General features: G+C 54.6%; 2 protein-coding genes across 4 annotated transcripts; one reads left to right on the forward strand and one right to left on the reverse strand.

The window, feature by feature from the left end:
- Positions 1–3,290: 3,290 nt before the first annotated feature.
- Positions 3,291–16,800, reverse strand: PRPF31 (pre-mRNA processing factor 31). The gene is made up of 14 exons (XM_019715925.3): positions 16,655–16,800; positions 14,120–14,304; positions 13,960–14,020; positions 11,822–11,905; positions 11,137–11,234; positions 10,061–10,167; positions 9,088–9,257; positions 7,357–7,514; positions 6,661–6,750; positions 4,971–5,098; positions 4,801–4,873; positions 4,069–4,197; positions 3,875–3,973; positions 3,291–3,724 (listed from the first exon to the last, which is right to left on the reverse strand). The coding sequence occupies exons 2-14, from the start codon at positions 14,294–14,296 to the stop codon at positions 3,599–3,601; spliced, it is 1,500 nt and encodes a 499-aa protein (XP_019571484.1). The 5' UTR covers positions 14,297–14,304; positions 16,655–16,800; the 3' UTR covers positions 3,291–3,598.
- On the forward strand, positions 16,710–22,207 carry TFPT (TCF3 fusion partner). 3 transcript variants are annotated; one of them, XM_074315961.2, is made up of 6 exons: positions 16,710–16,842; positions 17,581–17,839; positions 19,665–19,735; positions 21,288–21,357; positions 21,438–21,656; positions 22,048–22,207. In XM_074315961.2, exons 1-6 carry the CDS (start codon positions 16,718–16,720, stop codon positions 22,165–22,167), a joined length of 864 nt encoding a protein of 287 aa, XP_074172062.1. In that variant the 5' UTR covers positions 16,710–16,717; the 3' UTR covers positions 22,168–22,207. The 3 variants fall into 3 exon arrangements, with proteins under 3 accessions (XP_074172062.1, XP_019571486.1, XP_019571487.1); XM_019715927.3 differs by lacking the exon at positions 16,710–16,842 and adding an exon at positions 17,089–17,227; XM_019715928.3 differs by lacking the exon at positions 16,710–16,842 and adding an exon at positions 17,325–17,454.
- The last annotated feature ends 38 nt before the right edge of the window (positions 22,208–22,245 follow it).

A 22,245-nucleotide genomic window follows, 5' to 3' on the forward strand; every position in this document is an offset into this window, starting at 1 on the left:
GGCACAACATGCCAGCGCGAGGGCCCTTGCGTCAATCAACAGGCCTGTGTCGTGCTGATTGGTTGTACCCGCCTCCCTCCTTTAAGCCAATTGGCCGCGGGGAGGAGTTAATCTGATCAGGGGAGGGAAGTCGTCCGTCAAGTTTATAGCTGTTTTTAATTGGTTGTGGGGGACTATTCTTCCCTGAAGCCATTGGTTAGTCCTGGAAGTGGGTGAGGAAGGCATGGAGAGTGGGCGTTAAAGACCGCGTACTTAATGGGAGATGGGACAGGTGCCTTCAAAGTGGGGGCTGAGCTGAAGTCATTTGCCAATCAAAATAACTCCTAGGCCTGTCCTGGCCACGGGGTAGGAGGTGGGCAAGAAGGTCCATCCCTTCCCCTTGTTGGCCCTCACTGTCATCACTTATCCCGGTTTGTCCAATAGCGTAGTGAATGGGCAGTATACTCCTAAAACGTGTGAAACGGCATAGTAGGCTGGCTTGGGAACTGGCGCATCCCTCTGAATACCTAGAGTGCCGGCCAGGTCCCTGTCGCTCAGCTGCATCGTCTTTCTCCAAGTGCCTGTGTTTGGCAGACCTCTGAGACTCAGTCCTTGCTGAAGGAAGGCGGGAAAGACGCAGGAGACAGTGCCCCAAGTCACTGGCACCACGCATAGCTGAATTAATTGGGAAGCGCCACGGAGGCATGGAGTTTTTGTCTTGCCTCTGATGGCTACGTGGCTGTGGGACAGCAACTCTCCTTTGCATCTCCATTTCCTCGGTGTCCTAAGGATGCTGCAGAAGGTACAGATGAGATTACGCTTACCTTCCCATGGTTACCTCCTAATGCCTAGTCTTTCAGATCTCAGCTCCATGGTCTTCGCGGGGCGGGGTGGGGCGGGGGATGGGGGACTTCCCTCCTCACCTCCCGTGCAGAGTGCTCTGTGAGCCCAGTTCATACGGACTGACTTTTGCATGTCTGCCATCTTTGTCATAATTATTTGAGTTTCTCCCTCCGGATTTTGCATCCCCAGGAAGCAGAGTAACCCTTTGCTGAATGAATGAATGAATGAATGAATGAATGAATGCAAGGAATGACTTGTGGTTGACTTGCTAAGCACGGGTGCTTTCATGAAACTTGGGCCATGAACCTCGAAGCATTGTCCATCTCCTCTACGTGGAGGAAAGTCAGATAAATCCAAGGGGGATGTAAGTGTGAACTGATAGAAATCGTGTGTGGCAAGGGAGGGGAAAATGCTTGTAATAGTTCAATGTTCTTAGGCCCACACAAACCTGGGGAGTGAAACCCAGAGATCTGTAGTTTTACAAACTTCCCTGTGCTCATTAGAGCTTGAGAGTTATTGATCTAGAGCTTTGCTATCCAAAGGGTGGACACTGGACAGGACAGTGCCTCTCACTTTCTAGAAACCCTTGGGGGTTGGTGAAAATGCAAATTCTGATCCAGGAAGTCCCATATTCTGCTTTTCTCACAAGTTCCCAGGTGACCGGAGGGTCCACAGTCCACACTTTGAGTAAGAATCAAGAGCACTGGTTCTCAAACTTGGCTGCACATTAGAATCATCTGGGTGGCTTAAAAAAAAAATCCAGATACTTAGACCAATGAAATCACTATTTCGGGGGCTGGGAACCAAATAGCAGTGATTTTTAACTCTTGAGATGATTCCAACATGCAGCTAATCTGATACATAGGATTTTCTAGAGTGATGGTTCCCGGACCAGCAGCATAAACATCACCCAAGATGCAGTTTTGAGCCCCGCCATAGACCAATGGAATCAGAAGCTCTGGGACCAGCAGCCCGTTCTAACAAGACTTCCAGATAATTCTGAACCATATTAAACTTCAAGGATCTTGGTTATAAATGTACACAGGATGGCAGGGCCAGGTGAGATTCTTTCCTGAGGTCCCCCCACCTCCATTAGATTCGCTCTGGCCAGGGGAGATGGGGATGCAGAGGAACTGTGCTCAGAGGGCCCTTCCCTGGCAGACCCCTAAGCAGAGGTCAGTAAAGGCTGTCACTTTTACACAGGCTGATCTAGACTCAGGGATAAATCTGAAGAAATAGTCATGGGACCTGAGGTAATTTGGCCATTAGAAGGAAGCTCCCAGATGTCCAGACTCTCTGACCTACTGGAGACAGATTTAGAGGGCTCCTGAGGTCCAGAGACAGAGCCCTGGGCTGAGGGAGGGGCCGGGGTCCATGCACACACATGGGGCCCTGAGTGGGGACAGGGGAAGCCCACAAAGGAACAGAAAAAAGGAGATCTGACCAGACACAGGGAGAAGGCTGCGCTGGAGAGTGGGAGATAGGCAGACAGGCGGAATCACCTTCCTGCAGGGCTGGTTTCCGCCTGTGCACCTACCTCCTGGGTAATGTGGGGTTCAGAATAAGCTACCCCAGTATGTGCCTCAGTGGTATCAATCGAGACTCAAGAGAAACTTCTCTCCCTCCCTTATCTAGAGGAAATTGAATTAGGGGCCATGCCCATGGTAAAAGATTATCAGAGATAATGTGTTACATTTGGTTCTTGTTAATATGTCTCATGTCTACTTGATTATTAGACCAGCTGAAAGAACCGTGAGGGTAGAGGCAAGTTTCTTCCTGCCCCATAGTAACTGGGAGGGGTAAGGGACCCAGGCCTTCTCCTTGGTGTCACTATGAAGCCCAGATTGGGTCACAGGGCAGATGGGGCTGGGGGCGGCACTCTCCCTGAATTGGCCCTTGCAGGGTAACCGAGGTCTCGGGCTATGTGCCTGGACTGCCTAAGCCCTTCCCCGGCCAGACCGCCTTTTCCCCACCTGTGTATTCCACATACCCCCTCGCCCTGCACCTTTGAGCCAAAGTGGAGGCCTTGTCTGGACCCACTTCCCAAGACAGACTGAGGGCTCCTCTCATGTATTTGGCAGGAGCATTTATAGCAGTGAGTGAGCTAGACCTGAGTCGGGCTTGGCACAGCGTGGGGAAGCACCCAGCAAACACTGGCTGGAAATAACAACAGTGCAGTTAGCGGCCCAGTGCTCAGCACCCCCAAGAATCTCGTGGTGAGTGTGGAAGCCACTTGCTCATGACCACCCAGGTCAGCCTGCCTTGAAAGCCGGGGCTTTCAGCAGACGTATCACTTGGGTGTCAAATGACTGATGTTCCCTGAGGGGTCTGGGGATGGAGAGGGTGTTACTCTTCCTGGGACACCCTGACAAGGAAGGGATGGGCCCTGGAGTCCCCCACCTCCATGTGGAACCCACGGAACCCATGCTGTCTCCGCACCCAGCAGTTGACTCCTCCAGGCATCCAGGTATCTGACAGTCACTTCCAGGGACAGAGCCTGGAAATGTGCTTTTAATTGCAGTTTTCCCAACAGTGTCTCCTCTCCCAGTTAAAATAAAGATGAGGTGTGGTGAAGACTGGCTCTGCCCCCCTGGAATGGGGCAGCAGTCTTGGTGCTGGCGGCTGGGCCTCCCTCCGTACCTCCCTGAACAGTCTGGGCGCCTGCCAGTGGTGGGGTGGCTTTCCCTGCAGGAACCTCCCAGCCGTGACCCCGACCCCTTCAGACTCGCGGGGCCTCTGTGTCCCTTCAGTGGGCAGCCACCCAGGGCACTGCCCCTCAGGTGGACATGATGCCACTCTTCTCACTCTTGACCTTAAGGAACTCAGCCATGCTGGAGAAATATTTCTGATTGGCCTCGGCCACCTTCTTCTCGGCTGCCTGTGGGTTTACAATCTCCAGGCCCTAGGCAGGGAAGGGAGACAAGACAATGGGGATGGGGAGACGACCAGGCCCCTGACAACAACCCCCCCACCCCGTGTGAACAGGCAAAGCAGCAGAAGCCCAGGAAGGGAAGGGGCTTTCCTGACCCTAGTAGGCAGGCCAGGCAGGTACCTGGAGCGGGGTGAAGGCCACGCTGGAGGCAGTCCCTGAGGAGCGGTCTCGGATGGTAGACTTCCCGCCATATACTACACTCTGCTTCTGCAGCGTCCGCTGTGGGGGGAGGGGAGGGAAGGGGAAGTCCCAGCTGTGACAGGGCTGTTCCACGCTTGTCCACCTCACCCCAACCCACCCAGACCTGGCCATACCTGCAGTGTCTTGGAGATCCTGGCTTTGGTGGCCTCGTTCACCTGTGTCTGCCGCACGCGCCCGCTGCCCGACTTACCCAGGTGGCCCAGACTGAAGCCCAGGTCCTCCTGGTAGGCGTCCTCTTCGATCTGGGGGAGGGGAAGGCATTCTGGAGTCAGTCACCCCGTTATCAACTCAGCCAGTCCTGTAGGCACCTGTTCAGGCACCTTCTGGGCCCCAAGTGCAGTGAGCTTTGCTGAGGCCCTCGGTGACAGTGGGGGCCCACAAGAGGATTACTGCTCCCCCAGCTGACAGGTGAGAGGGGTTGTGTGTGTGTGATATCAAGAACTAGAACAGATTTCACTGATGAAATGGCATCTGAGCTGGTTCTTGTGGGACCAGGAGGGTGTTTGAATAATGAGACTGGTAGGGGCGCGGTGTGGGGAAAGGCATGTCAGGCAGGGCGTGGGAAGGGACGAGCTGGGCAGGCGAGCTGGGCAGGCCTGCTGTGCCTAGACGAGGAAGCCTCAGGGCGAAGGCCTGGTGCTGAGGGTTGTGTAGATCCCTTTGGGGCTGGATGGATGGGGCGGGGAAGAGACTAGCCCAGCCCAGTAAATAGGGAGGATGCTGGGGTGGTGCCCGGGTCTGAGGGGGGCAGGGCCACAGGATGGGGAGGGAAGAATGCAGCAGGGGGCAGGGCTAGGTGGGGAGGGGACCCTGGGATCCCACAGTGATGGTCATTGGGGTCTGACCTCCCCAAAGCTCATGCGGTTGGCCTGCTTCCGGATCTCGGTCAGCCCCAGCCGCTCCTTCATCTTGCGGTACCTGGGACAGGGGCACCCGGAAGTCAGGTGGGTCAGTGCAAGCCACCTCCCTTCCTGCCTGCCCTCCCCACCACACCCGCAGGTCCCCAGGGCCCCACCTGCGGCCACCTCTCTTCTTGCGCTGCCCATCGAGGGGTGCAGGCAGTGGCTTCACCTGCTTCACAGGCGGGGGCTCCTGCCACTTGTCGAACTTGCGCTCAATCTCATCCTTGAGTTCGTAGCCAACCTGGGGGAGTGCAGGGGGCAGGCTGCTGCAGCTGCTCTGTGCAGCTGAGTCGGGCCTGCCCTGTCCCTCGGCCCATCCATCTGCGGAGCGTCCCTCCTTCGCAGTGCCTACCCTGGGGCCCACCCTGTACCTGGCCCCGAGGATCTCGAGGATCTCGGCAGCTGTTGGCTCTCCAGGGTTAAGCTCCACCCACGACCCTGGGACTCCTGGACCCCTCTGAAGGTTGCACCCACAAACAGCTGTCGCCTTGACACCCAGATATGATCAGCCTCTCAAACACAGAACTCCTGCCCACCCCACCTCCTCCACAAGTGGGGACACCCGGGAGTCGGTCAGCCTACACTCCACTGTTTCACCCCGCAAATCCCATGAGGTTCTTCTTCAAGAAAGACCCCAAATCAGCCCCTTCTCAGCACCTCCGCTGAAGCCGAGCTCCCCATCAGGCACAAAAGCCCATGGTCTGCCCTTCCCGCCAGCCTCCTCTCCCAGGCTCACTGAGCTCCAGCCTCAGGGCCTTTGCACTGCCCACTCCCTCTTTTCCCAGTATCCAGGTGACTCGTTTGCTAACTTTACTCAGGTCTACGTGAAACCCTCCCCTCCTAGAGAAGCCCTCCTTGAGGCCAGCCTCCCTTGTCACCCAATGCCCTTTATTTCTCTACTTAGCATTTACTTAGCACCACTGGACACACCACAGCTTTACCTGCTACTGCCCCCCAACCAGAATATCAATACCACACAGGCAGGGTTTTGTCTGTGCCGTTCACCCTGACTCCCCAGCCTCTAGACCAGTGGTGAGAGAGACTGAAGCCCTGAACACTGTGCCAGGCGGATGCCTGGACTACAATACACAGCGAGAAAACGTCTCTCCTCTCACAGAGCAAGTCTGCCACGGAACAGGTCTCCTAAGTAATTACCGCATGACAGCAGTGCTGGCAGAGGGGACAGAGCCCAGTGCAGCAGGTAATATAATGTCCCCCCCACCCCCAAGATGTCCACGTTCGAATCCCTGGTTACTGTGAACATGTCACGTAACAAAACAAAAGGGACTGTGCAGGTGTGTCCGGTTAAGGATCTTGAGATGAGGACAGTATTAGACTACCTACCAGTGTGGGCCCAAGGTCATCACCAGGCCCTTAAAGGAGTTGTATGTGAGGACAGAGGCAGAGGCGGGAAACGCTGTGCTGCTGGCTCTGAAGACAAGGGAGGGGCCATGAGGCAAGGGATGCAGGTGGCCCTTAGAAGCTGGAAAAGGCCTGGGATGGACCCTCTCCTTGAGACTCCAGTAGGAATGGACTCTGCTGACACCTTGATTTTAACCCAGGGAGGCCCACTTTGGATTCTGGCCTATGGGACTGTGTGATCATAAACCCATGTTGCTTTAAGCCATTGCGTTCGTGGTCCTTTGTTAGAGCAACACCAACAGGAAACAATACACCAGGGGGAGGGAAAGCTGACCTGGGCGGGGAGCCACAGACGGACACGCCCACCTGCCTGCCAGGATGGGGTTCATGTGCCGTGAGCCCCCTGACAGACCACAGATCCATGTGCACAGACACCCTTACCTTCCCCTCTGTGCTCTCGTGGAAACTGTCCACACGGGCTGCCAGTGTGCACTTGGCAGCCACCAGCCGGGCCGCTTTCCGCCGGAGATCCTGGAAGAATGGAAAAGGGAGGCTGAGTTAAAGCAAGGAATCAATGAGATCACTGAATTCCCAAAGCTTGAGCCAACACAGGCTCAATTTCTGCCTGTCAGCGTTTCAACCTTATGCCACGTATCACTGTAATACGTGTGATGGTGACAAAGTATCATCGAAGTTCCCTACTTTTAAGGAACTTAACCCTGTTTGCACAGACAACAGACAGCTTAATGGAATTGCTACAGATAGATTATCAAATACCAAAAAGATAGTTTGTTATGACTAAAATAGAAAACGTGCAGTATGGCACTAAAAACCATGTTATGCGCCATGAAAGGGAGGTGGCCTGTGTTTTGGGAAACAGCAAGATGGTACATGTAAAACCCGTAGCCACAAGTGTCACTTAATAATAAAAATACTAGTTAGCAGCAGCTGTGTGGAGTGAAGAATTAGCCTGGCTCTAAGGGGTGTTGCCTTGGCCAGACGTAACCTTGCGATTTAGGGTGAGTTCTTTGGGTTACAGGGCGTCGGTCAACTTGTTCTTAGACCCGTGTGACCCTGTCCCCCAGGTTCCTGAGCACTGTTGTCAGTTGTGACTGATGGGGACCTGCTGAGGCTCACCGGGGGCAGGGACTGCACAATGTCGCTGTGGTAGATGTAGCCGGTGTGGGGCAGCACAGAGGTGGACGAGAAGCCTGACAGCGTCTTGCGCTGGGCGCCCAGTAACATGATGTTGCAGGCGGGCATCTTGGAGAGGTTGGTCAGGCCGCCGGCCACCCCTGCAGCAGGAGGGAGGGTGGGAGAGGGGTCAGAAGAGGCAGGGGCATTTGTCTGGGGGCTCACCGTGTGCACGCCTTTACTTGAGTGTCTGGTTGGATCCCATGGTGGCCCTGCCAGGGAGGGCCTGTCGCATTTGAGGGGGGGAGTTGGAGGAGGCTCAGAGAGGTCAAGCAACTTTTCTGAGGGTGCACAGTGAGCAAATGGCCCAACAGGAACCCGACCCCAGAGTTGGGCCACAGGGCCTCGGTGTGCATCACTGGGGGTCCCCACGAGCTCGTTTGCAGGTGCGGGGAGGGGAAGTGGGCTGTCGGGAAATACTCCTACCTCTGATGGGGTCCGTGAGCCAGGCCAATGCTGGGTGTTTTTAAGGATTAGGGAAACTGTCTCACCAACCAAATGAATCCTTAAAACAAGCCTCCAGCACAAGTGTGGTAACCTGTGCAGGAGCAGAAGGAGGACCCCCACAGACGCTCATTGCAATACCTAGAACCTGCACTCTGGTGCCTTTTCGGGCCAGAGAGACTTGGCAGACACAACTAAACTAATGACCTCAAGATGGGCAATTATCCTGGAGGATCCAGGCTCAATGTACCCACAGGGTCCTTATGAAAGTGGGAGAGAAAGGCTGTAGCAGAGTCAGAGGTACAACAGAGGAGACTGAAGATGGATGAAGGGGCCACGAGGCAAGGGACGCGAGAAGCTGGAAAACACAGGGAAAGGATTCCTCCCTGACCCTCCAGAAAGGAACACAGCTGTGCCCACACCCTGACCTTAGCCCAGCGAGGCCTGCAGAGGACTCATGACATCCAGAACCAGGAGATAATAAACCGTGCTGTTTAAGCTGCTTGGTTTGTGGCCACTTGTTACAGCAGCTGTAGGAACCTAGCACACCACTGGGGAAACTGAGGCACATGTGGCCACCTGTCCAAGGATGTGAGGTCAATGAAGGGGAAGCAGGACCCACACTCGAGTTTATCTGCCCTGAAACCACTGCTTCCTTCTACCCTGTGACTGCACACACCTGCCTCCAGACCCCCAAACTTCCTGTGTTGGAGACCTCACCCCACCAGTGCCTCAGAATAGGACCCTATCTGGAGATGGAGCCTTTAAACATGTGATAAGGTGACACAACATCATAGTATGGGCCCAGTCCCATCTGACTGGTGTCCTTAGAAGAGGAGTTAGGACACAGACACACATAGAGGGACGACCATGTGAGGACACAGGGACAAGATGGCCATCTGCATGCGAAGGACAGAGGCCTCAGGAGAAACCTGCCCTGCCGACGACTTGATCTCAGACTTCCAGCCTACGGGACAAGGGACAGTAAGTCTGGGTTGTTGAAGCCGCCCGTCTGCAGTCTTTGTGACAGCCGGAGCTAACTAACAGCTGCTGTACCAAACTCCCCAGCAGGTGTTTCTCAGTTGAAGGGGCCAGGAGCCCGAGGGCTGAGCACTGACACTGCAGTGAGCTCCCAAGGAGGAGGGGACCCGCCCTCAGTCCCAACACACGGCCAGGACCAGCACCTCCTCTTGTGAAGAACACTGAGGCCCTGTGCCCGGCCTAGCTCACCCATGATCTTGGCGGCTGTGGATGCCCCAACGATGATGGACAGGTTGGGTGCGATGAAGGACATGCGTGACTCCACGTACTCGTAGATGCGGTGCTTGCAGGCACTCAGCTCCAGTGCCATGTCACAGGCCTCCTCCAGCCGCTCCAGCTCCTCCTCTGACAGCTGCTGTCTGCGAGGTGGAGAGAACATGTGGCTGGGAAGGACTGGGCCTCTCCTGGCTCCCCTGCCTGACTGGTGTGGGAGCCCCTGTCCTCCCAGCTGTGTGTTCACACACGCACGTGTGCAGTTTCAGGACAACTGCCCCTCAGCAGTGGCAAGCTAGGGGCTTGCTTGTTCTCCGACTGGAGAGCTTGGTGCCTGCCTGAGGCCGCGTCATCACCTCCTCCAGAAAGCCATCAGACCCACTCTGGTAGGCACCCCGCCCCTGCACCCAACATTTGCCCTCTGGCCTTTGACCTGTGCGTGCACCTTCATTCTCCCAGACAGGAGCGCCGAGGACGGGGCCACCTCTACTTTGCTGAGTTCTGTAACCCTGTCCTCAGCACAGTACTCGGCTCTCTGTCATCATCTGTTCGGTGAACAAGATGACAGCCTGCAGGAGGTCTCCATCCCACAGGACTCTGCTCGGGGGTTTCAAGACCGTTCCTTCCTTCTCTTAGGCATGGCACAGATGCCGATGAGGGAGCCCAAACAAAGTCCCTGCTGTCACTTCTGATTACAGGTTCACCCTCTGCCTCAACCCCCAAGACTCTAGGCTCCTGGAGGGGGAGGCTGGCTCCTCACTGACAGGGGACCCCAGAGCCCAGCACGGAGCCTGGCTTGCCGGAGCCACTCGTTAAACACGTGTGGAATTGAAATGAACTGTCCTCATGAGACTGACAACTGTGCCACTGGGACCGCAAGAACACCGCCTCCTGTTAGCTGGGGCTGAGGCAGGCTGTAGTCCTTCTCCCTGCTCGGTACGGTACGTACCCCTGGGTGGTGGAGGCAGTCACACTGACGACCATGATGGTGGCGTTTGTCAGGATCTGCTGCAGGTTCTCATTGTTCTTGCACTTGTCCAGGCTGTTACCCAGCTCCTGTGGTGAGAAGGCCATGGGGGGGCCACGGGGGACACGTACACTCAGGCGGGCTCTAGACCTTTTCTTGTTTCTGCACCCGCCAGGGTCTCTTCTGGGGACACTAGGCAAACTGGGGTCTTGTACATAGGGTAATTCTCCTGCCCCTACCAGCTCTGAGAATGGCACTGCTCAAAGCAGAAGCACCATCTGCCCTGCGCTGGCTGATCGAGAAACAGACCGGAGCAACTGACCACCCAGGGATGAGCGCTGCCTAACCGGCCTGCTGCTCGGCTGACTCAGAGTGTAAATCCAACCCCACCTCCTCCTGCATGGACGTCCCCAGCCGCTGCCCTTACCTCGTGGACGCACACAGGAGTTTCCTTGCTGGTTTCCCTGCCTTCACTTGCGCCTGACCCTCCCAGGCTTAGGGGTCATATGTGATCTGACCTCTTCAGCTGCGCCTCACCACTTCTAATTTTTCATTCCCTGAACCCGCCAGGGCTTGTTACTGTCTCGGGGTCTTGGCACTTAACACTTCTTCCCCTGAATCTCTGCCTGGCTGCCCCTTCATCAGCCTTCAGATTCCAACCACAGCTGGACAAGTGCTGGCGGGGCAGTGGGGCACCCCTCAGCTCCCTCCCTTCTTTCTGGGCCTCTGCAAGCTCCACCCCTCTATCTGGGGAAGGAGCCGTGAGAACATCCTTTCCAGGCACCATACCCCCCATGCTGGGCAGCTGACAGCAGCTAGGCCATGGGTCACCCCTCTCCAGCACCTCCACACCTGAGACGGCAAGGGAGGCAGCTGGGACCTCCACCATCACTCATCTAGTTTATTCACCTGCTCCTTGGTCCCATCCATCTCAGGCCAAAAGCTGAGCGAGGGGAGCCTCTGCCCTAGGCCGGGGGTCAAAAGTGGGACTCTGCCTCCCCTTCACACTGGTGGGATCGAGGAGCCTGTTCTCCCTGAGGGCCCCCCCCCCCACTCACCTTGACTGTACGGATGTAATCCAGCGCGTTGGGGACCAGTGACTCCAGTTCGGGGAACCGCTTTGAGTACTTATCCCGGATGAACTTATGGATGATGTCTGAGGTGGACAAAGATGGGAGTCTGATGAGGGGACAGGCAGACTCTGGTGGCTGTCCCCCACATCCAGGTCCCCTTCTTCCCTTAGTAACCACACCCCCGAGTCCCAGCTGGGCACACGGACACCCAGCGCAAAGGCTGCATTTCCTGGCTCCCTCACTGCTGGATGAGTTCTGATCTACAAGTGATATGTGCAACTTCCAGGTCACCCCCATAAAAAAGAAAATTGTGCCCTCCTCTCCCCCATTTTGCTGGTGGGGATGTGGAGGTGATGGCTGGAGGTGGGCAGTCACCTTGTGCCATGAAACAGGAGGCTGATTAACAAGATGCAAAGAGAGTGGGCCCCAGAGGCTTTTACATCAGGGCACCAGCCTGGACTGCTCACCTGGACTTTCACAGGAGAGGAAAATACACTTCCTTGCTATTTAAGCCACTGTCAGAGCAGCTGAACCTGGACTCAGGCTAATAGAAGGGGTTTGAGGGCAGGACCCTGAGAAAGGCCAGGGGAAAAGGCGGCCGGGAATGCTGCCTGTGCCTCCCTCGGGGATACCAGGCAGGGTCATCTCTGCTTGCCCCTCCCTTACTCACTCAGCTCGTTCTCGATCTCCACGGTCAGATTGTTGGCATCCACAATGACCCGGTATTCAGGGGCCGCCTCCACTGGTCCCATCACTGAGGGTGAAAAACAGCCTGGTGGGCTATGCTCCCCAGCAGCCACCCCTCCTGGGCCCGTCGGCTGGGGGAGACTGCCAATATGGCTGGACAGGAGTAGGGGGGGCTGAAGCGTCAACTGAGGGAGGGTACATGTGTCTGCAAACCTCCTGTCTCTCTCCCTCCAGGCCAATCTAGACTTGACCCCATCTCACCCTAGAACTAAACCCTCCCAGGAAGGAGCGTAGGCCCGCACCCGCTCCCAGGGCTCCCCACGTCCCTGGGGCTAACGGCCAAACTCCCCAGGCTGACGTCCAAGGCCTTGCAAGGAGAAGGACTGTGTCTGTTTCCTGTGGCTGTACGCCCCCCCACTCCATGCCCAAAATGGTACCTGGAGTCGCCCCACGGACATCAACCCACTGACCAACTCCGCGGTCTGGCCTCACCTTCCAGCCCCATCCTCTCCTCACCACCCTGTTCTTATCACATTCTAGCCATAAGGGACGGATGACAGTGTCCTGACACTCAGGGCTGCTTCACTCCTCTGGGCCTCTGCACATGCTGTTCCCTCTCTCTGTTATGTCCCTTCCTAATATCTGCTGCTGGAAAACTCTCTTTGGGCTTTAATAATCACCAAAGATATTAATAATGGTGACAATGATAGTATTACCAAGAGCCATAGTCAGAGCGGCTGACATTGTTCTAACTTATTTTATCCACACCATCCAGGGAGGTAGGTGTTAAATTAAGAAACGGAGAGACAAGGCCTGATGTCACAGAGCCAGCAGGTGGCAGACCTGATATCTGACTCTAGAGCCCGTGTTCTCAACCCTGACATGCAAACGCCTCCATGTCCTTAAGACTCAGAAGGCGCCAAAGAACCCTTCCCTCGCCTCTCGCCTCTCGGGAGGGTCAGATATCTCCTCTGCTCTCGCAGCACTCCTGCCACACCCATTAGACACGATTACCACCTGCTTTGGAGATGTTTCGTGTCCACCTTCCCACCAGACACCGGGTGTGATGGGGTCTGACTTAATCCCTGAGCCTGTCCCAACATAAGAAATGTCATTTTTATGGCTCCCCATGGCTCTCTGGATCAAGAAGTTCCCAGCCTGGCATTGGAAACCCCACAGGATCTGGAACCTTCTTCAGCCTCCCCCATATCTGAGGCTCTGCACGCACAGCTCTCTTTCCCTGGGCACATGTGCCCCCACCGTTGGCCTGGTGTGCATATTCGTGCTTCAACATCCAATCCACGTATCAGTTCTTCCCTGACCCGAGGCAGGGTCAGCCAGCCACTCTTGCGCCTCTAGTATCCCCAGCTCCATCCCTCCCATCAGGCACCGCCCACCAATAACTGTCTGGGACCTGGCCTGTCTGCTCCACCTAGCCCCAGAGTACCTCAAAAATGTTCAAGAAAGGCAGGAAAGAGTGCGTATCCCCAAACTCTGCTCTGACTATACCACCCCGGTGCCCGACAACCTCCTGTAGCTTCCTGCTGCCACCAAATTCCATGAGAGCCCCACCCTGACAAGAAGAATGGGGGTGTAACAGGATCACCCTCTGAGAGCTGGTCTGAGTGGTCAAGCGATAACCCAGCGCTCCCCAAAGTTGGCAGTGAGAGGAGGTTGTAAGTGATGCTTTAATAATCGTGTATGTTTATGGTTCCTTCTTATTTACCAAATGATACCAGTTTCCTATTTACAGTAGCGATAACTTTCCTCCTGAGCTAAATTTAAGGGAAAAAGTACATTGATTTACAGAAAACGTGAAGTAGGTAAGATGAGAGGTTTATTGATGGCAAAACCCCTGTAACTGGTCATGTGATGCACTTAAGTCTAGGAAACCTAGTGAAAAGTCCTGGGTGAGCACTGAGCACAGAGCAAGAGCTATAGAGTGTCAGCTGTAATGTAACATCTTTTTAGGGGAGAAGGGGGCTGGGTTGGGATGGAAGAGAAGAAGAGGGCACAGAAAAAGGCTGAGAGGGAGACAGAGTCACAAACAGCATAAAGAGCCCAGGCACTGGCTGCAGAGCAGGGTGGGTAAGTGAGGGCGAGTGGGCGGGGAGACGGTACCTTCTGAAGCGTTGGCTTGCTTGCTGATGTACTCCTCAATCTTCATCATGATCTCAGCAAACTGTCGGGGCCGGAGAGGAGAGTCACCACCCAGGACTGTTCAAGAAGAGCCACTGCCCAGCCCAGCCCTCTTGGGAGCTTCCGTTTACTGCCCACTCACCATCTTGCTATCCCACAGCTTGGCGATGCTTTTAACTGAATCTCCGGAAAGGTCCAGCTGCGTCTCCTCCTGCACATCCTCAATCGCTGGCTCCTCTTCTTCTTCCCCATAGCTTCCTCCTTCCTCCTCTTCTGCCGCCTCTTCAAGGTCAGCCAGGAGCTCGTCTGCCAGAGACATCCTGAGGCCTGTGGGGGAGGGAGGGGAAGCAGGGTTCCCCCTCATTGCTGGGAGGGGCTTCCCCTGCAAAAGGCCCTGGGCTTTCCTCATCAACCCACTGGCACGCAAGTGCCACAAGGACAGCTGTTTTCATTTGTTGTTCTGCAGCTTCCTAACTGTGCCTGGCACATAGTAGATGCTCGATAAACATCTCCTGAATTAATCGCTGAACAAACCTCCCAGAACCTAGATGAAAACCAGCCATAACTCATACCAACTACCCTCTCACTTGTCCAGCTCATGTCACTGGACAAGACACAGCACACCCTACATGCCACCACCTCGCTAAGGCTTAAAAGACACATCTCCCCTTGATTAGATGCAACCTCTCATTTGTTTTCCCTATAACAGAGCCTGCCCCCACCCCCAATTTTGGGGCCCCAAATGGGTGACAGATTTCCTAAACTACTGATCTCCTCAGCCATCAGGGCAACCAGACCGGCCTCATATGTCTAGAGTCCCCAGGCTGATCACCTCTGGCCATGAGCAGTCTCACCTACCCCGAGGGCTGTAAAAATATCAGTGTTTTCTGGGAGCCCCACAGGAGAAAAGTGCTTCCTCCACAAAGTACAATCCCCATCACTCTGTCCTCCTTTTTTTTAATAAGCATTATTTTCTTCTTTCTGTCCCTCTCCTCTCTGCACAAATCAAATCCCCTTCTTCATTCCCTCCCCTTCCACATCACCCTCCTCTAAAGGATACAAACAGAGGCCGCAAACTTCAATGCTCATAGGCTAAATGGGTGAAAAGGTGAGTGAGGCAGGCTGAGGGCTGGGCAATCAGGAGTGGAGCCTGGAGAATCAGAGGATTGCTGCTTGTGTCTCCGTCTCCCTCTCAGGCTTTTCTATTCCCTCTTATCATAAAGAATAAGAACCCTCTTATTCTCTCCCTCCCAAGCCCCGTGTACAGGCGAGGTCGTGCTCAGCGGTAGACATGCCTTGCCAGTGGGAATGTGGGTTCCATGTTGCCAGGTTTTCTAATATTTTTTCAAGAGGAGTAAGAAATTCAGAATCTTTTCATGGAATCTCCCAGTTTGAAGTTTGTTTTTATCATTTAAATGGGTAATTTAAATTAAGAACAAACCAAACAAACCACCACGGCATGGGCTAGACCAAACAGGAGATTGCAGGACAGGTTTGGCCCTTGGCATGCCGGTGTGAGACCCCTGGGTGTCCGGCTCTATGAGATCAGTCTCCCCTCATATCCTCCTCTCTCCCTAAGACACAATGTCCCCTTTACACCCACTGCTCTGTATAAGACACCATTTTTCCTTGTAAATGCCCTTTATCACCTCACATATGCCTTTCTCTAAAACTCCCCTTACTCACTTTCTCTAAGAGGAACTCTTCCTTTCTTTAAAGAACATGCCCTCTCTCCCCATGTATGACTCAAGTGTCTTCATGTCCTCTTTTCTCTGTTCCCCCACCAAACTGTAAGCAGACCCAGGGACCATATCTGTCTGCTCACTGCTATATCCCCACTGTCTAGCAAAATGTCTAGCACATACTAAGCACTCAAGAAGTACTTGGTAAATGAACGAACAACTTTATTTATTCCTTATACCACCACATTATGGTCTCCTTTCTCCAGGTCTCTGAATATATTATTTTTTCATTCCTCAGGTGGGGGCATAAACATTATTTCTTGCACTGCAGATCTTCTCTGACTGTCAAACTAGATCCTATTACATACCTACGCGCCTCTGAGTTGGCCTCAACACTTAAGATCCTCTAAATTTCTAACAGTTTGTTTAATGCCCATCTTCCCCCCTAAGCCAAACTTTCTGTGAGAACAGGGACTGTGCCAGCTTTATTCATTGTTTCCTGGCCTGCGTGCCCAGCACAACACCGGGCACGGAGGAGGTTCAATGACCTCGCTTCATTCCAGCCAACCTCTGCCACTATCCCCTTCGCCCCCAAGTCCTCCTCACATTTCCTTAGCCTACCAACCTATTCCCTTCACTTTTTGGCGGCTCAGCCCCTCCTCAGCCTTCAGTTCTCATCTTATATACCAGCTCCCTGATCCACGCACCCCACTCTTGGTGACACACCCGCGCGCCCTGTGGGTAGCCCACGGCGCTTCACGCTCTTGTGATGATCTAAGTAATTACTTGATTAAGCCTGTGTCCCCAAGCAAAACGTTCTAAGAGGGCAGAGAACATTATTGCTCTTGCCTTATCCCCAGAGCCCTACAACTGCAAAAGCACAGGAGACCTTTGGGTCATCAGTCTAGTAAGGCCTGCCTTTGTCCTTGCACAGGCCATCCTCCCAGACACAGGGATCCAACCTCCCGCCCTCCCCTCGTCTCCATCACACTCACCACTTCCCCCCTCGCACGACGGTTCCTAGTAAATTAGCTTCCAACACAGGTCGACGCTCACTGATGACGCCGCACCCTCGAGACGCTGTGGAGGCGAAGCTGCGCCCAGATTGGCCTCCGCTCCAGGTTATTCAGGACCGCGTTTGGAACAACAACTTTATTAGCACCTGCCGCTACACGGAGAAGGGGTGAGCAGGCGCGGGGAGAGGGGACTCAACCGGCTCACAACCCGTCGAGGACTGAGCCTGCTAAACGGAGAATTGCCGTAGTTGGACGACAGGATGTCGAGACAAAAATAAAGACGAGGTCAACTCAGACGATTGGTGGCGACGTTAGACGACAAAGCAAGGCCTTTCAGCTGAGACTCGGGGTGGAGGTTGAAGGGAGCGAGGCCGGAAATAAGCAACTACAACTCCCGGGAGGCGTAGCGGCGGCCTCCCGGATGCTTGGCCGTGAAGTCTGATGGGACGGGTAGTTTTGCGAACGACTTAGCCCAAAGGTTTGCGAGGTTGAAAGCTCTCAGGCCCGGGACGCCGGGAGCGGGGGAGATATGGAACTGGAGCAGAGAGAGGGGTAAGCGGTTTTGGGGAAAGTTGCCAATCCCAAAAGTCATTGCGGCTGCATAATATACAACCATCCGCGCTTTACCCTGAGGGCTGATGGGGATTGTAGTTCATGCAACTGTTTTGGCTTAGAACTTTTTAGGGACTGGGGTCTGTACTCGAGCATCCTGCGGGAGGAAGCTAGAGATCTAGAGGTTGGAGGCCCGGGGCCTTGAACTTCCCTGGATCCTCGGGGAGGTAGAGTCTGGGGGCTTGGACTCCTGGATCTGGGGGAGGAGGGGCTGGGGACCCGGACTCGCGGGTCTGAGGGAGGAGGGACTGGGGGCAGAGGGGTGAGGCTCCCTAATCTCCCCAACCCTACAGGACCATGGCAGCCGTGGGCTTTGAAGAGTTCTCAGCGCCGCCAGGGTCGGAGCTGGCGCTGCCTCCGCTGTTTGGTGGTCACATCTTGGAGAGCGAGCTTGAAACAGAAGTGGAGTTCGTGTCCGGGGGTCTGGGCGGCTCGGGGCTCCGGGAGCGAGACGAAGAGGAAGAGGCAGCCCGGGGCCGGCGGCGGCGCCAGCGGGAACTAAATCGCAGGAAGTATCAGGCGCTAGGTCGGCGCTGCCGGGAGATCGAGCAGGTAGGTGAGTGCGGATTCCCCTGTTGTGGGGTCCCCTAGCCTAAATTTCCACCCCCTCCCAGTCTGTGCCTGTTCATATGCCCAGGCTTGTTTAGTTGAAGGAATCATTTATTCATTCATTATTCATTTATTCCGCACCTGTTAAGCCTCAGGCCCTGCAAGGCACCTGGAGAGCTGTCTTGTCTAGGAGCTTCCCGAACAGCCCAGATCAGCTCCCTGATACCTCACAGGTGCCTCTCCTACTCCCCACCCATTACAGGTCAAAGACTAAGCTCTTCAGGTCTCCCATGACTCTGCCATCAGTCACTCCTCACTCCTATCCATTCTGCCTCTTGAATCTCCCTGGATCCTTCTCCCCTCCATCAGGTTCTCTCTACTGAACCACTGCACTCCTTGGTGAGAATAAGGATGGAGCAGTAGGCAGGGCCGGGCCACATCTTGAAAGGCCATGAACACCAGGACATGAAATCTGGATTTTTTGTGTGTGCTGAGGGGGAGCTAATGAAAGGTTTCACACAGGGCAGGGACCTGGATCAGGTCTGGCTATTTGAACAACTCTGAACTTGGTTGTGTTCGTTTGCTAGGGCTGCTGTAACTGAGCAGCACAAACAGGGTGGCTAAGTAACAACAAATGCACTGTTTCACAGTCCTGGAGGCGGGAAGCCCGAGATCAGGGTGTCCGCGGCATTGGTCCTCCTGAGGGCGATGAGGGAGAATCTGCTGCACACATGCTTCTCTCCCAACCTCTGGTGGTCTGCTGGCAACCTTTGCTGTTCCGTGCCTGTGTCCCATTTTCCTCTTTTTATAAGGACACCAGTCATGTTGGATTAGGGCCCACCCTCATGACCTCATTTAACTTGATTCCCTCTGTGAAGACCCTATGTCCAAATAAGGTCACATTCTGAGGTCCTGGGGGTTCGGACCCAACACACCTTTTTGGGGGGACACCATTCAACCCCTAACAGTGGTGCTGGGGATTCTGGAAGGGGGAGGCTGGTGTAGTGGTTGTCAGGAGTCCGGGAGATGGAGAGGAGGGGGAGAGTTAGAGAACTAAGGAAGTGATGCTTGAGACGAGTCTTAAGATGAGTAGGAGCGTCAGGGTATGAGCGGTGTCTGGTTGGACGGGATGTTGGAGGGCCTGAGGCGAAATGGCTTTGAAGGCCAGGCTGAGGGCTGTGGGCACAGTGGGGGTGCTTTGAGCAGGGTTGGCTCCAGGTGTTATAGTTCCCAGAACCCGCACCAAAACTGAACCTCCACAGGGCCTGTGGCCACAGCTCCACTCCTCAGTCCTCCCAGCGTAGGAAACATTGACAGTTACCAAGATGTTCTTAGCAGCGCTATTTGTAACTTAGTTTATATATGTATATGTGTGTATATGTATGGAAGTAGATAATATGAAGGTAAACCAAATCCAATGCTATTTAGGCCAGATACTGTGTGTCTGTTACTAGATGGCTTTTGCTCCCCTCCACCCCCCATCCTTCAGCTCACCCCAGACTCTTCTCTCGTCTCTTCCTCTAGTGGGTGAGACAAGACAGCACACTGAGTATGGGGATGGGATATAAAGCAATGAGTGTCATGAGGAAAATGGAGCTGATGGGACTGGATGGTGGGTGGCGTCCTGGCTTGGGAGCCATGCAGAAGGGTGTCACCATTTAGTGGGAGGTCTGGGTGCACTCCCTGGAATCAGACAGGAGGTACAGCCCCTTATGGACCATGAGATGGTCTTTTGTCCCGCACCCTGGTTGACAGCAAGGGCTCCACTCACTGTCTGTTGGGGGTATGAGCAGGGTCCAGCTGAGTTGTGCCCTCTCACGTCCTGCAGGTGAACGAGAGGGTCCTGAACAGGCTCCATCAGGTACAGAGGATAACACGGAGACTGCAGCAAGAGCGCAGGTAACCCCTTGCATGCCCGCTCTGGGCCCGTGTGCCCTTCTCCCAAATCTTGTTTCCACCGCCTCTGCCATTTCTCCACCACCTTCCCCGTCTGCTAGGCTGTCAGAAGGAGGCAGGGCCAGAAAGGGTGGGGCCTGAGGCCAGCAGGGACCAGGAGTGGAATTGGGTCTTTCTGGAAAGAGTTGGTTCTGGTTCTGGGGGGAGCGGGTGTACTCCCTTTGCATGGGACATGCAGCAAATGAAGCACGAATCTTAGAGTCACAGACTTTCTTGCACTGTTTTCCTGTATGACTCTGAGCAAGCGACATCCCCTCTCTTAGCCCTAAGGGTAACACCAAAGTTGCAAAGCTGCTGAGGAGTAAACGGGAGCTCTCAGGATGAGCTCAGCTCAGTGCCTCAGCTCAGGTCACCATGACCAGGAGGGGGTGTGAGCTCTGGGGCTAGTCTCCCCAGGATCTGATGCTGATGCTGCCTCTCACTATGTCCCCATCATGGCAAAATGGGGAGAACAGGCCTTATGCTGAAGGGCTCCACGTGATGTACTTAGAATGATCAAATTGTAGAGACAGACAAGAGACTGGTGGTTGCTGGGGCAGGGGAATGGGGAGTTATTTAATGGGACAAAGGTTCACTTTGGAAAGATACGAAAGTTCTGTAGATGGATGGTGGTAATGGCTGCACAACAGTGTGAATGTACTTAATACCACTGAACTGTGCACTTAACAATGGTTAAATCAGTAAATATTATGATATGTATATATTACCACAAGCAAAAAATGAATAAAATGAAATGTAAGACAGGCCACATCACTCCTCTGCTCAAATCCCTGCAGGGGTCACCAACCAACCAGGCCCTATGTCAGATGGCCCATCACACCCGTCTCCTCAGCCTACAAGCGCTGGCCTCAGGGCCTTTGCACTTGCTGTTCCTTCTGCCAAGAACTTCCTGCCACTCTCTCACCTTCCCAGTGAGGCCTTCCCTACCATCCTTTTTAAGTTCCAATCAGGTACTATCCATCTTCTTTCCTACTTTTTGACCTATTAGGACTTTCTGATTTGCTGGCTCACCAGTAGCATTCAATCTGTTAGAGCTTAAAACAAAAATCCAAAAAGCTTTTAGAAGCAGGGACAGAGACAGAGAAGATGGCATCAAATCAATAAGAGGTGAGGGCTCCTGGAGTGCTTTGCACACATCTCTCTCAACTTTTAGTTACTAATCAAGGTAATAACTTACATTTGAACATTTACTGAGGCAATATCCCACTGAGAGCTTTAGAGAGATCTAGTTGCAGTGTCACTCAGTCAGCTCAGTTGGGGTTCATCACCTGTTGACAAACAGAAAACTGAGGTGCATAGGTCACCTCGTCTTGCCCAAAGTCCCACTGGCTGGTCAAGTGCTTGGCACCTGGGTCTCTCAGACCCTGGAGCTTGGAACCTACTGGGTCGAGGACACCTAGGCTTCAAAAGGAGTCAGAGCTGGGCTGTCGAGTGCTCCTTTCCTGGACCTCCAGATCAAGGTGTCCCCTGGCAGCTTCTCTCCCTCTGGGCGCAGGTTCCTCATGAGAGTGCTGGACTCCTATGGCGATGACTACCGCGCCAGCCAGTTCACTATTGTGCTGGAGGTGAGCATGGAGTCTCCGGGGGGCTGGGTGAGTGGGGAGCCCAGGACACAGCCTTCACCTGCCTCATGTCTCCCTACCAGGACGAGGGCAGCCAGGGCACAGATGCCCCCACCCCAGGCAATACTGAGAATGAGCCTCCAGAGAAAGAGGGGCTGTCCCCACCCAGAAGGACACCTGCACTCCCAGAACCCAGCAGCCCAGCCCCCGGCGAGGGGCCCAGTGGGCGCAAAAGGCGGCGAGCGCCCCGGGAAGGACGCCGAGCAGGAGCTGTGCTGACTGCAGAACTGGCCCCTGTGCAGGTGGGAGAGTCCTGGAGCCCACAGGCTGGGGAGAGGTGGGCTTCACAGCAGGCGGGGGGCAGGCTAGGAAAGCTGGAGAAAGGCGGTAAAGCAGGAAGGGTTGGAGGAGGTTGGGTTGGGCAGGGAAGGAGAAAGTTGGAAAACGCCAGTAAGGCTTGGGTGGAAAGGAGGACGGAAGACCTGGAGGAGCTGTGGGGAGGAGAAGGAAAGATGGGAGATGATGGGTAGAAGAGATGTGGGTAAAATGAGAAGCTGGAGACCCGTGGACCTGGGGTCTCTGGGACACTCGCTGAGACGCACACTGGAGGCTGTCTGGCCTGGGAAAGCAGGAACGGGGCCGAGGGCCTTCTCTAATCCCAGGCCTACTCACACCTCGCTCTTCTCTCCCCAGATTAAGGTCGAGGAAGACTTTGGCTTCGAAACGGACGAGGCCCTGGACTCGGGTTGGGTTTCTCGGGGGCCAGACAAACTACTGCCCTACCCCACCCTAGCCAGCCCTCCCTTTGACTGACCCCCCCCCCCTCAATAAACTGACCCCACATTTGCCTTGACCACTGTCTGCTGCTCCCACCGCTAATCACACACACCC

Source organism: Rhinolophus sinicus, chromosome 8 (genome assembly GCF_057876585.1).
Source record: "Rhinolophus sinicus isolate RSI-liver-muscle chromosome 8, RSI-T2T, whole genome shotgun sequence".
NCBI lineage: Eukaryota > Metazoa > Chordata > Mammalia > Chiroptera > Rhinolophidae > Rhinolophus > Rhinolophus sinicus.